Raw genomic sequence first — 12,941 nt, forward strand, 5'->3', positions numbered from 1 at the left:
CGGTATTTGCACAGTGTTTTTGCAAACCATTTTCTTGAAAAAATACACAAATAAATTGAAAACCAAAAAAAACATCTTTTTTTTTGTAAAATGTGGAAAATTATATTATGCCAAGTAAATAGATACCCAATAAGTCACACTTTAAAATTGCGCACGCTCGTGGAGTACCAACGAACTACAGTACCTAAAAATTTCCAAAGGTGACGCTTTAAAAATGTTTACAGGCTACTTGTTTAGAGTTACAGAGGAGATCCTGCTCTATAATTATTTCCCTTGCTCTAATGTTCACGGTGATACTTCAAATGTATGGTGCGAAAACCATTTGGACGCTTTAACTTTGTTTTACTTCTACCCTGGACCAGAAGTGACATAGCATTGCTCCAGTCCTACAAGACCATAGAGGTGATCAAATAGTAATCTACTCTTTGGTCACCTCTGGGTCAAGCCAGCAGCACCTTCGAGTGGCGAGAGGGGCGCTTTCATGAGCACATCCTTCCCAGCATCGTGAGTGTTTTAGCTGCGCTAGGAGCACAGCCTACCTGTCCTTCAATGGCCAAGACTTGTGCTGACACTCTCTCTCCAGATTATATATATACATACACACACACACACATATATATATATATATATATATATATATATATATATATATATATATATATATATATATATATATATATATATATATATATATATATATATATATATATATATATATATATATATATATATATATATATATATATATATATATACATACACACATACATATATACACACACATACATATATATATATATATATATATATATATATACACACACACATATATAATATATATATATATATATATATATATATATACACATGGGGGGGGGGTAATCTTGCTGGGGGGGGGGGGGGTAATCTATTGTTGCTGGCTGCAGGGGGTCTATTTTACTGCTTTTGTTAATAAAAATTCCATACAAAGTACTTAGAACCCCAATGGTTACTTGGTTCTGTATTCTCTAAAAAGGGGCAGTGCTGGGGGGTGGATAGGGGGTAAAATCAAGAAATGTTGCAGGAGGTGGGTAGGGAGTAGAGACATTGGGTGACTCGGAAAGGGGGAGTTCCTGCACCTATTGTCTGTGAAAAAAAAAGCCCTACATACATACATACATACATACACACACTGCGCCCTGCATTTCTATTGAAAACTGAATAGGTTGTTTTACAACTGAAACAATATATGCCTTACCTTTGGTTAGGGCCCAGTCCACAGCTGTGAGCATAGCTTTTTCCAGTGGATCTCCAATCAATGCCCCATCATCCAACTGCACAAGAGAGTGGCATGTGGCCACAACTCGGTGAGTGTCGATAGGAATCTCAAGAATAGGAGTTATATCCTTTCCATCTCTACAGGAACAAAACAAGTTAAAGTACAAGAGCATCATAATACCAGCCTTTACATAAAACGTGCACAATTATTTTGTATGTATAGTGAAGGGGAAAAAGTATTTGATCCCCTGCTGCATTTGTACATTTGCTCACTGACAAAGAAATGATCAGTCTACAATTTTAATGGTAGGTTTATTTCAACAGTGAGAGAGAACAAAAATATCAAGAAAAAGCTGGGTTATACTTACTGATAACTCCTTTTCTAATAGTCTTCCAGGACAGCCCATGAGACGTTAGGCTCCTCCCCCAGGGACAGGAAACACATTCCAAAATTAAAATAAAAGGCGGTCCCTTAGTCCTCACCTTCAGTATTTCATGAGAACCACAGGACACCCTGTAAAACATATACATAGATATATAGACACATATCATACATTATACATAATACCAGATAGTTCGGGTGGGAATCCGGCTGTCCTGGAAGACTATTAGAAAAGGAGTTATCAGTAAGTATAACCCAGCTTTTCTCAAAGTCGTCTTCCAGGACAGCCCATGAGACGATGAGCAAGCACTTACCAGTCTAGGGAGGGACAACTGCCTGGAGCACCTTTCGACCAAACGCCTGTTCCTGAGAAGAGAGGAGGTCCAGGCGATAATGTCTAACAAAGGTCGAAAAGTTAGACCAGGTAGCTGCCTTACAGATTTGGTCTGGTGAGGCACCGGCCCTTTCAGCCCAAGACGTGGACAATGCTCTAGTAGAGTGTGCAGTAATGAAAGGTGGAGCCACCTTTTTCACTATATAGGCTTCTGTGATAGCCTGTTTGATCCATCTAGCTAAGGTTGCCTTAGAAGCTTTTTCCCCTTTATGGGAGCCGGAAAATTGTAAAAACAAAGTATCAGTCTTCCTGAAGGTTTTAGTCACCTCCAGGTATCTCAAGAGGGATCTTCTGACATCCAAACAGCTAAATTCTTTCTCTTTATTGTTGTTTGGGAAATTGCAAAAGGAAGGAAGGACTATGTCCTGAGTCCTATGAAAAGAAGAGACCCTTTTTGGCAAAAATCCTGGATCTGTTTTTAGCACAATCCTGTCATCAAAAATCATAAGAAAAGGTTCTCTGATTGAGAGAGCCTGTAATTCGCTAACTCTTCTAGCTGAAGTTATAGCTACTAAAAATAAGGTTTTTAGGGTGAGCATTTTTACTGATAGGTCTACCAAGGGTTCAAACGGACTGGTAACCAAGGCCTGGAGTACCAGGGATAGATTCCAAGCTGGACACGTTTTAAGCACGGTTGGCTTTGTCCGGGCAATTGCTCTGAAAAAGGCATTCACATTTGGGTCTTCTCTAAGGGAAAACTGAAGAAAGACACTAAGGGCGGCAGCCTGTACCTTTAAAGTCCCTAAGGAGAGACCTTTGTCTATGCCTTCCTGAAAAAAATCCAAGATAGTTGGTATATCTGGGGAATGTCTCTGATTCTCCAACATCCAAAAATGAAATTTCTTCCAGATTTTAGCATACATTTTTCTAGTGACCGGCTTTCGACAGCTGGTCAATGTTTTGATGACTCTGTCTGAGAACCCCTGAGAGCCTAGTATTTGTTCCTCAGATACCAGGCCGTCAGGTTTAGGGTCCTGAGAAATGGATGGACCACCGGACCTTGTGTTAAGAGATCTGGTCTCCAAGGTAAGGTCATTGGAGGTTGCGCTGCCAACGCCTGAAGGCGTGCAAACCATGGCCTTTTGGGCCAGTATGGGATTATCAGTATCATCTCTGTGTCTTCTAGGATGAATTTCTGAAGAACCTGTGGGATCAATCTGATCGGAGGAAATGCGTAACAGAGTCTGACTTTCCAGGGGTGGGCGAAAGCGTCTATGCCTAACGCCTGATCCCCTTGAGTTATGGAAAAGAATTTTTCTGCTTTCCTGTTTGCCTGGGAGGCAAATAGATCCACTACCGGTAGGCCCCATGAGGTTGTGATTTTGAGAAACACCTCTGGGTTGAGGGACCAATTGTCCTGGTTCATCTGGTGGCGGCTGAGATGGTCTGCCATATAATTCTGCGTCCCTTTTAGGTGAATGGCCGAAATGGATGTTAGGTTCCGCTCGGCCCAGACAAAGATTTTCTGTGCAATGGTTTGTAGGCCCAGACTTCGAGTACCTCCCTGCTTGTTCAGGTATGCTACCGTTGCTATATTGTCTGACCTGATCTGTAGATGGCTCCCTTCTACCTCTACCTGAAAAAACTCCAAGGCCTTTTGGACCGCCATAAGTTCTTTTTGGTTTGATGAAGACTTCCTTTGTGCTGGGGACCATGTACCCTGCGCCCATCTGTCCTGCAGATATGCTCCCCATCCGGAAGCGCTTGCATCCGTGGTAATCCTCTGTGATACCTGGATGGTCCAGTTTAGCCCTCTTGATAGGTGAAGAGAGGATCTCCACCACCAAAGAGTCCTTTTTATCTTGGTGGGAATCCTTACTTTTTGTTGCAAGGAACTTGACTGCCCATCCCAATTCTGTAGAAAGAATTTTTGGAGTGGACGTTGTTGGAACCTTGCCCAGGGGACTGCTGGGAAACAGGAGGTCATCAAGCCTATCACTCTTGTGACATCCCTCAGAGAGACCCATAAGTTGGTCTGTAAAGAGGCAACCATCAGGTTCATTTTCTCCATCTTGCACTGAGGGAGGAAGATCATCTGATCCCGTGAGGAGATTTCGTAACCCAGGTAGGTCACTCTTTGTGAGGGTACCAGGCAAGACTTTTGTCTGTTGATTATCCAGCCTAGGGAAGTTAAGAATTCCTGAACTATGAGGAGGTCGGCTTCCAGTTTCTGGTATGATTCTGCCACTACCAAGATGTCGTCCAGGTAGGGGGTGATCATGATAGCTTTTAGCCTTAGAGGGGCTAGTGCTTCCCCTAGGACTTTGGTAAAAATCCGTGGGGCTGAGGACAGCCCGAAGGGCAGTGCCCTGAACTGGAAGTGCTTGACTTCCGGTCCTATCTTTACTGCTAGCCTCAGGAATTTCTGATAGGATGTGTGTATGGGGATGTGAAAATACGCATCTTTCAAATCTAGGGTTGCCATGAAACACCCTGGGAACAGTAGGTTCCCTATGGAGTATATTGATTCCATGCGAAAGCGTTTGTATGCTATTGAAAGGTTCAGATTGCGTAAGTTCAGGATCAGTCGATGACTTCCTGAGGGTTTTTGAATCACAAAGATGTGAGAATAAAACCCTGTTCCTTGTTCTTCTCTGGGGACTGGGATAATTACTTTTTGATCTAATAGGTCCCCTAACTGAAGACTCAAGGCGGAGGCCTTGACTGGATCCCTGGGAAGATTTGTGATCAGGATCCTTTCTGGAGGTTGAAGACAGAACTCCAGCCTGTGTCCTTGGCCTACTAGGTCCAGAATAAAAGGGCTGGAAGTAATCTTCTTCCACAGTGGGAGGAAGGCCCCTAATCTTCCTCCCACTCTGAGAAGGGAGTCATTGGGGCTGGTTGGGGCGTTTAGGAGGGTTAAACAGGATGTTACCCCTCCCCTTTCCTTTATGCCCCGTCCAATGTTTTTTGAAATTTTGCTGAGTTTCAAAAGACTTCTGCTGTTTGCCCCTGCCACGAAAATTCCTCTGAGCATAGGGGAATTTTTTCTTATCTGGGAATCCCTTCTTTTTATCCGCTGTACGCTCCAGGGCTTCTGTTAGGCCTGGGCCAAAAAGGTGGTCGCCTGTGAAGGGAAGACCACAAAGGCGAGATTTAGAAGTAATATCTCCCGACCATGTCTTGAGCCATAGGCTTCTTCTGGCCGTATTAGCTAAAGCTGAGGTCCTTGCTGCCATTCTTACAGCTTCAGCTGAAGAATCCGCCAGGAATCCTATTGCCTGGAATAAGAGTGGAAAGGATTTATTAATCTGTTCCCTCGATGTTCCTGCAGTCAAGTGTGTTTGGATTTGAGATAGCCACAGCTCCAGGTGTCTGGCTATGCAGGTGGATGCCAGGGCTGGCTTTAAGCTCATAATGGAGGCTTCCCAGACCCTACGTAAAGAGATATCTGTTCTCTTATCCATAGGGTCTTTTAGTGCTCCTGAATCCTCAAATGCCAAGTCAGTTCCTTTGGAGATTCTGGCAAGAGAGGCATCCAGCTTAGGGATTTTGTTCCAGGGCTGTTCCACACTTCGTCAAATGGATACCTTCTTTTTAAGTTTCTTGGAAAAAAAGGCTTTTTATCAGGAGAATTCCATTCCTGTTTAATCACATCCAATAGTGAGCTATGCACAGGGAACACTCTAGCATGCTTTTTATGACTAGCGTACATTAAGTCATGCTTAGAGAGATGCACTTCTTCCTCCTCAATCTCTAGAGTGGTATAAACCGCTTTGAGTAGATCATCTACATCCTCCAGGCTCAGTTTAAAGTTGGAGCTATCATGGGAAACATTGCTTTTTGGTTCCTCTCCTGATCCTGATCCCTCTGCAGAAGAGTGGGAAGAAGAAACTTCCTCCTCCAAAACCAATGGGTCAATTAGGGATGGTGGAGCCTGAGCTGGGGTGGAAGGCTGGGCTGGTGCCTGCATCTTTTCAATGAGAGTCCTGAATGAACTAAATGTACTTTTTAGCTCATCTCTCACTGAGGACAGCATTTTCTGGGTAGAGACTGCAGAATCGTCTCTGACCAGTTTAGCTATGCATGCCCGGCACACTGCTTTGTTCCAAGAGGAACTCAATTTTTCTCCGCATACAGCACATTTCTTTTTGGGGGGCTGAGGTGGGTTATTGTCCTGAGCCTTGGCCTGGAAGATAAAAGACAAGGGAATTTAATTAGAGATACTTGTCCTCCTCCCACCTCCCATTTTTCCCCCTCCACCTTGTGGATAGAAAAGAGGGAGCGGTGCTGCTTAACCCCTGCCCCTAACGATAGAAAAGAGAGGGGGGAAGGGGAACGGAGTTCCTAACAGGTACCTGCAAATAGGGTGTCGTTCCCCCTTGCTTACCTGAGAGGTGCCGATGCCAGAGCCGACTTCCGCCGCCTGTGCGGTTGCTGCCGTGGTGTCCATCGCTCTGTATGGTGGTCCCAGCAACTGCTGTTTCCCCTAACATCGGTCGCCCATTTGAACTCTCTGTTCGCGCCTTCGGAAACTGGAACGAGGGTTTCCGGCGCCCGCGGATGCCGTCACTGCGCCGGAAGTGACACTGTCACTTCCCGTGAGGCCAGAGTGGATACGCTGAGTTCCGCCCCCTCCGTCTTTGGCGCCAACTTCAAAATTTCTTCCGAAGTTAGCGGTTCACGGGTACACAGCACTGCTGCTCCAAGGAACCGGCCGACCAACGGAGTGAACTCCCCAACGCTCCACCAGACAGCATCCGTAGTCCTGCCGAGAGGCTAGGAGAACAGGAGACAGCGGTCAGCCCCTATTGCGGCACTAAGGGGTACCGCTATGGGCCGAGGAGATGCATCTTTCCAAGTCTTTCCATGGACAGTCCAGGAGACCGGGAGCTTCAGTTCCAGGAACATGTTACCCCCTGTCCGGAGGAAACAAAAATACTGAAGGTGAGGACTAAGGGACCGCCTTTTATTTTAATTTTGGAATGTGTTTCCTGTCCCTGGGGGAGGAGCCTAACGTCTCATGGGCTGTCCTGGAAGACGACTTTGAGAAAATGCATTTTATAAAAGTTTGCATTTTAATGAGTGAAATAAGTATTTGAACCCCTATCATGTAGCAAAATTTCTCCCAGGTGTCCAGCATGACAATGACCCAAAACACACAGCCAAAGTGGCTCAAGAAGAAGCATGCTAAGGTCCTGGAGTGGCCTAGCCAGTCTCCAGACCTTAATCCCAAAATTTGTGGAGCGAGCTTAAGGTTCCAGTTATCAAACGCCAGCCTCGAAAATGACTTGGGAAGGTTCTGCATGGAGGAGTGGGACAAAATCTCTCCTGAGATGTGTGCAAACCTGGTGGTCAACTACAAGAAATGTCTGACCTCTGATTGCCAACAAGGGTTTTGCCACCAAGTACCAAGTCATGTTTTGTGAAGGGGTCAAATACTTTTTTCACTCTAAAATCCAAATTGATTTATAACTTTTTTGAAATGCATTTTTCTGGATATTTTTGTTATTATTCTGTCTCTCACTGTTAAAACAAACCTACCATTAAAATTATAGACTGATCATATCTTTGTCAGTGGGCAAACGTACAAAGACAGCAGGGGATCAAATACTTTTTTCCCCCTCGCTGTATGTAAAAGATTTACAGGTTAAAAAAAAAAAAAAAAAAAAAAGAAGAACTCACTTGAGGCCAGCCACACCCCGGACTACTAGGCTATCACTGGTTAATGTACCAGTCTTGTCAAAGCAGCAAATTTCCACCTTCCCAGCAAAGGGGATTCGGAACGGTTCAGTACAGTATACATCTAAAATAAAACAAAAAACACATTTACTACAGGGCATCAATATTTTTTTTATTGATATTCTTATTTGATCAGTCATTCTGGATATCAAAAACGACATTTACATTATTAGGTACCCATTTCAACAATAATGCTTGCATTTAAAACTTGTAAGAACAGTTGCATTTCATTCCCTGCATTTTAGCAGTTCAAATTGAGTCTAGTCAAGTTTTAATTTCTTGCACAGCTAGATGAGCTTTGAGAAGAGGAAGGAGAGAAAATTGTAAGGTGTATTAACAGTTGGATAAGCTACTGAAGCAAAATCATTATATAGATGCCTGCGTGTAGTGTCGGTTTACTTCATGAGGACTCCAAAAAGCACTCAATTTAAGGCTTTTGGATGTTCAAAACTACTATGATTCTTGAGTCCTTCCTTTCCTGATTGACCCATCAATGTAACGGATAGATTTACTCACCAATTGAAAAGGCAGTGAATGAATTACTGTTTCAGCTTCCAAGTTGTAGTCGGTATTTTTATGTGACCGCATTCAAGGTTTTGAGTTCATGACTCCAAAACAAATCTGCAGGAGGTGGCCACTATTACTCCCTATTAGGTTACAGAGTTTTATCCCACTGCTTTACATTAACAGCAAAAAAACCTGGTTTAGCTTTTTACTTTACTTTTACTACACAATCAGACTATATCTTGTTCAAAAATATAAAAGAAATGTGTATTTTACTGTTTTACAGCCGCAGATGGTGTTGCAGGGAACAAAATGGTGGAGCTGAGAGGGAAGGCTAAACAAGCATTTATGCACTTTTGCTTCCATATTAAGTATACCAAACACACCATATATATTTAAACAGGGACATGGATGTATGAAGATTTCTGTGCAATGTACAATCAGACTCACAGAGTTTGGCCAGAGCAATCAGTGAGGTGTTCACTGCCAGGGACAGCTCAATAGGCAGCTCAGGGGGCACAACGGAAGTCAGAATCAGGGTGCATTCCAAAAATAGCTTATATCGGTTTCTACTAGGATCTTTGGTACCTGAAAGTAGAAATCATAATGATTAGGAGCAGATGTAATATTACCCATCAACTAGAATATAAAAACACACATACACAGTGAAATGTCTAAATATTTATAAATTGTTTTAAAATATATATATTTAATAGGTGTCATTTTTGCAGTTATAATTTCTACATTATAAAATTATTTATATAGAATAAAAACTATTAAAAAGGGAGATCCAGTCATATTTGTAAAAATTAGAAGTCTGCAGCTACAAAAAGCTACAAAGCTGCTGACTTTTAATAAACAAAACACTCACCTGTCCCAGGATCAAGCACTGTGCTCAACCCAAGCTGTTTTCTCCATCCCTCCTCGTTCCCCGGCATCTTAACTGTGGGCAACCAGTAGTGACAGCTTGCGGCTTCACAGCTGGGTGCCCACTGCACGCACTGTGAATGATCCTGCAGTCTTCAAGGACCTGTGATATGTCCCAGAAAACTGCGGGGCGGAGGGAGAACTTCCCCTCGTATTACCTAAGCTATCTGAGCAGAAGTGGTATGGGGTTCCTGTCTAACCAGGTACTCTGTTCCCCTCCCTCTCTCCGCAAAAAGTGCCATTACTTATGCTGGCCATACACGCACAGAATTTCGGCCGAAAATGGTCGTTTTAGGAAAGATCGTTCGAAAATCGGGCCGTTAGTGAACACAAGTTTGCCGACGATTTCGTTTGTGTGCCCGGCTAATGTCTATGGATCTATAGCGAAAACTTATCGTTTCTACAAAAGTTGTTACATGTATGGTAAAATTGAAACAAAAATAATATTCTGACACGTATTGTGCATATTATCGAACGATTATGATCATGAAAACGATTACGTAAAAAAGAGTTTATTCTGTAAGTTAGTGGCCAATTCGCTTTCGACTGACGAATAATCGTTCAGTCTGCAAACGGCCGAAATTCTGTGCGTGTATGGCCAGCATTGAGGAGCAGGGGAGGAGGCCTTAAAGCGGAACTTCCCCTTTGGAGTGGAGCTCTGCTTTCAAATTTGTTGATTTTGTCAAAGATGCTGCAACAGTGTCACTTCCAATGACCTTAAAGTGGTTGTAAAGGGTCAAGGTTTTTTGGCTTTCTGCATTATATGCAGGAAAATAAACCTGCGTGCAGTAGCCCCCTCCCCCCCCCAAACACTTACCCAAGCCCCATCTCGATCTAGCAATGTGCATGAAGCAGCAGCTCTCCCAAGTCTCTTCCTCCTCATTGGCTCCCGTTACTGTCAATTACAGCCAGTGAGCCAATGGGGAGAGAGTGGGGGCTGGGGCCAAAACCCACTACATGTGTGAACGAACACAGAGCAGCGATCTGGGAGGGAGTCTGCTCGGATGCCCCCATAGCAACCTGCTTGCACTCAGCAAGAGGGAGGGGCCAGGAGTGCCAGCGAGGGACCTGAGAGGAGAAACATTGGGGCTGCTCTGTGCAAAACCACTGCACAGAGCAGGCAAGAACATTTTTTTTTTTTTTTAAATAAAGATAATTTCTGCCTTTACTATCACTTTAAAGAAAGCATTAACAACCTGCTCTCGGAGAACTTAGGAGTACAGGGCTTGCGACAAAAGAAGTGTTCAAACCTTGCTTTGAAGGTTGATGCCTGGGGACAGCAAAAAGGACCCTTTTGCTGAGATGAGGTAGCAGCCGTGGGAGTAGGAGACTGAGGCTTTCTCCTACCCAGTAGGAATACTTTTCCCATTCTTGAATCCCACAATGAAGTAAAAAAAAATTTTCTTGGGGGAATTTTGAGTGCAAGTTAAATTTTTTACACTTGCAAACATTTTTCTTTTTTTTACTTATATGGGGGACAAAAAGTCCTCTATGCGATGCATTTTGTAGTGACAGGCTCTCTTTAATGAGACATCAGGGGCCTAAAAAGGACCTGATGTCTCACCTGTCCTCCAACTAAACTAATGGAGTGCAGATTGCCAGGGTGTGTGGAAGCAATGCCGGATCGCTGCTTCTTTTACAGTGCGTGTAAAACTTCCCAAAGCCACCGCTATAGTACCTATGGCAGTAAAAAAGGGTTAAAGCCTAAATCCAGGTTTTATAGGTTAGTTTGTTTGGATCAAGGTGGTCCAAACAAACTCTTTACTTCACTAACAGAGGTCTTGTGTGCTGTATTAACGACCTGTACAGCACCTTGCAGCTAAGTATACTAACTGCACTGCAAGGTGCAAGGGTAAGTGCCTGACACAGGATCCAGTGCCTGAAGAAAACATTACAGCCCAGCACCATACGGAGGGGTCTGAATACGGTCCCCAAGGTACACACCCAGGATTCAAAAACTACTAGACAAGGCGTTTAACAGTCATACACAGGCAAATCCCACTTTTAAGTACACAATGGGACCAGAGCATGTATGCAAAATGAAAATACAAAGTGAAGCAATACTTTTTTCACTTAATGTATGCAAATACACTAGCTCTATGGGAAATCTTGGTCAGCTTGAAAAGGCACTGCTCCCAGTTTTTAACATTGGCGTCTATGGGAAATCTTGGTCAAATTGACATGGCACTGCTCCTGAACCATAAGTGACAGGAACACCAAACTTGCGGAGCACGTTAAGGGGACCCAGGGCTATGAAAAAGTAGATTAGTTAGGCAAGCTGGCCAATCCCAAATTTAGATTAGGTTGAGTGTCCTCTCGGAGCTTCCCAAGTTTTGTGTCCCTGTCCCTTATGGTCTGGGAGCAATGCCAAGTCAAGCTGGCCAAGATTTCCCATAGACGTCAATCTGTCAGTACTCGCAAGTGTATGTAAAGTGAGGGTACGTAAAGTGGGGTATGCCTGTATTTATTGAAGTTTGAGGAAAAGGGAATACTTTAAAAGGAAAAAAATGGTTGAATGGTTTAAAAAGAAAAATACTTCTCCATAGCAGAACAGGTTTATCACCTAAGGACCCTAGCAAAAAACTGGAGTCTCCTTGAGTGGGTAGGGTTATACAAGTATACTTTAGCCTTAGCCCCAACCCTAGTCCTTTTGACTGATGGTATTTTTTTAGCATTCACCTTCTATCCAAACATAGGCAGCGGCAGCGATGGCAAACACCAGGAGGAAGAGGATGAAGATAAAAGTTTCCAAGTTGTTGGCAGTGACACGTTTGACCCCAAAGAGGATTGTCCGCAGGAGCTTACCCTGTTAAAAACAATGACATTATCACACAACTTTAAAAAAAAGAAATGAAACAATTAAAGAGAATAACCAAAATTTAGTTTTGTAAAAGCTGTGATAAGGTAAAAGTAGTAGAAATTAAAAATGTTGTATCACCCTGTCTGTTCTACATAAACTATGTTTGTAGAGAGAAAAAAGAAAAAGAACTGATGTACCAGAGGACAAGGCTATTATCATGGTCACTGCTGAAGGGGTCCCCTTGAGAACGTCTTTCTATGACGAGACGCGCCAGGGCTAAGCTGACGTCAGCAAACTCCAGAACCTTCAGTCGGTCCATCTGTAATGCTGCACTGCTTGTTTTACTTATTGCGAGTAGATTTCATTGGTGTGCGTAGCCTATTGCATTAGAGTGTGCACCCCAAAGCTCAAAACATACTCCTTTCTCTGCAGCCTCAGCTGTGTGGGGCAGTGAATGAATGAGAAATGCTGTGTGCTGAGCAGCTTCCTGTTCATTCACAATCTGAAGCAAAGTAAACAATGTTTACTATCCTTCAGTTATGTACACAGCGAGTGAGTCCGTTCACTGTGTTCATTTAGAAAAGGAAGGAGCCGGAAAATGACATTTACTAGCCCCTTTCCCCACTTCCCATCCTGAAACATCTCCTGCAGCAGATGGGAGGGGAGGAGGGAAGCCAGCAACACTGGGGCTGGGTGGGGGCAACATGGGGTGGGTGCTCGAGCAGTAGGGGGAATCTGCACCGCACGTGGTGATTAGGGTGTGCACACCTTCTCTGCACAGGCCTATGGTAGATTTCTTGTTACAATAAAAGCGATGTATGCAGTTTTACACTATGTGGCTTTTGTGACCTATGTTTTATGTGTTCACGTATCTCTGCTGGCGAAGCCTGTGGTTCTCCATCTTCGGTCCATAGAGGAGTGTACAAGAACTTTCTGAATTAAGCACCATTAGACCACCTATAACCTGGGCTCCAACAATGAGGTAAGAGGCTGGT

The 12,941-nt window shown here is 43.6% G+C and overlaps 1 protein-coding gene across 1 annotated transcript in view; it reads right to left on the reverse strand.

Annotated features, from left to right (window-relative positions):
- ATP13A1 (ATPase 13A1) overlaps positions 1 to 12,941 on the reverse strand; it is an 89,500-nt gene that overhangs the window by 42,748 nt on the left and 33,811 nt on the right. The window contains exons 10-13 of the mRNA XM_082254825.1: positions 11,826 to 11,952; positions 8,670 to 8,807; positions 7,659 to 7,779; positions 1,238 to 1,395 (exon numbers count right to left, since the gene is read on the reverse strand). Coding sequence (XP_082110951.1) covers positions 1,238 to 1,395; positions 7,659 to 7,779; positions 8,670 to 8,807; positions 11,826 to 11,952 — 544 coding nt within the window. The remainder of the gene's footprint in view (positions 1 to 1,237; positions 1,396 to 7,658; positions 7,780 to 8,669; positions 8,808 to 11,825; positions 11,953 to 12,941) is intronic.

Source organism: Pelophylax lessonae (assembly GCF_965119305.1).
Source record: "Pelophylax lessonae genome assembly, chromosome: 4".
Classification (NCBI taxonomy): domain Eukaryota; kingdom Metazoa; phylum Chordata; class Amphibia; order Anura; family Ranidae; genus Pelophylax; species Pelophylax lessonae.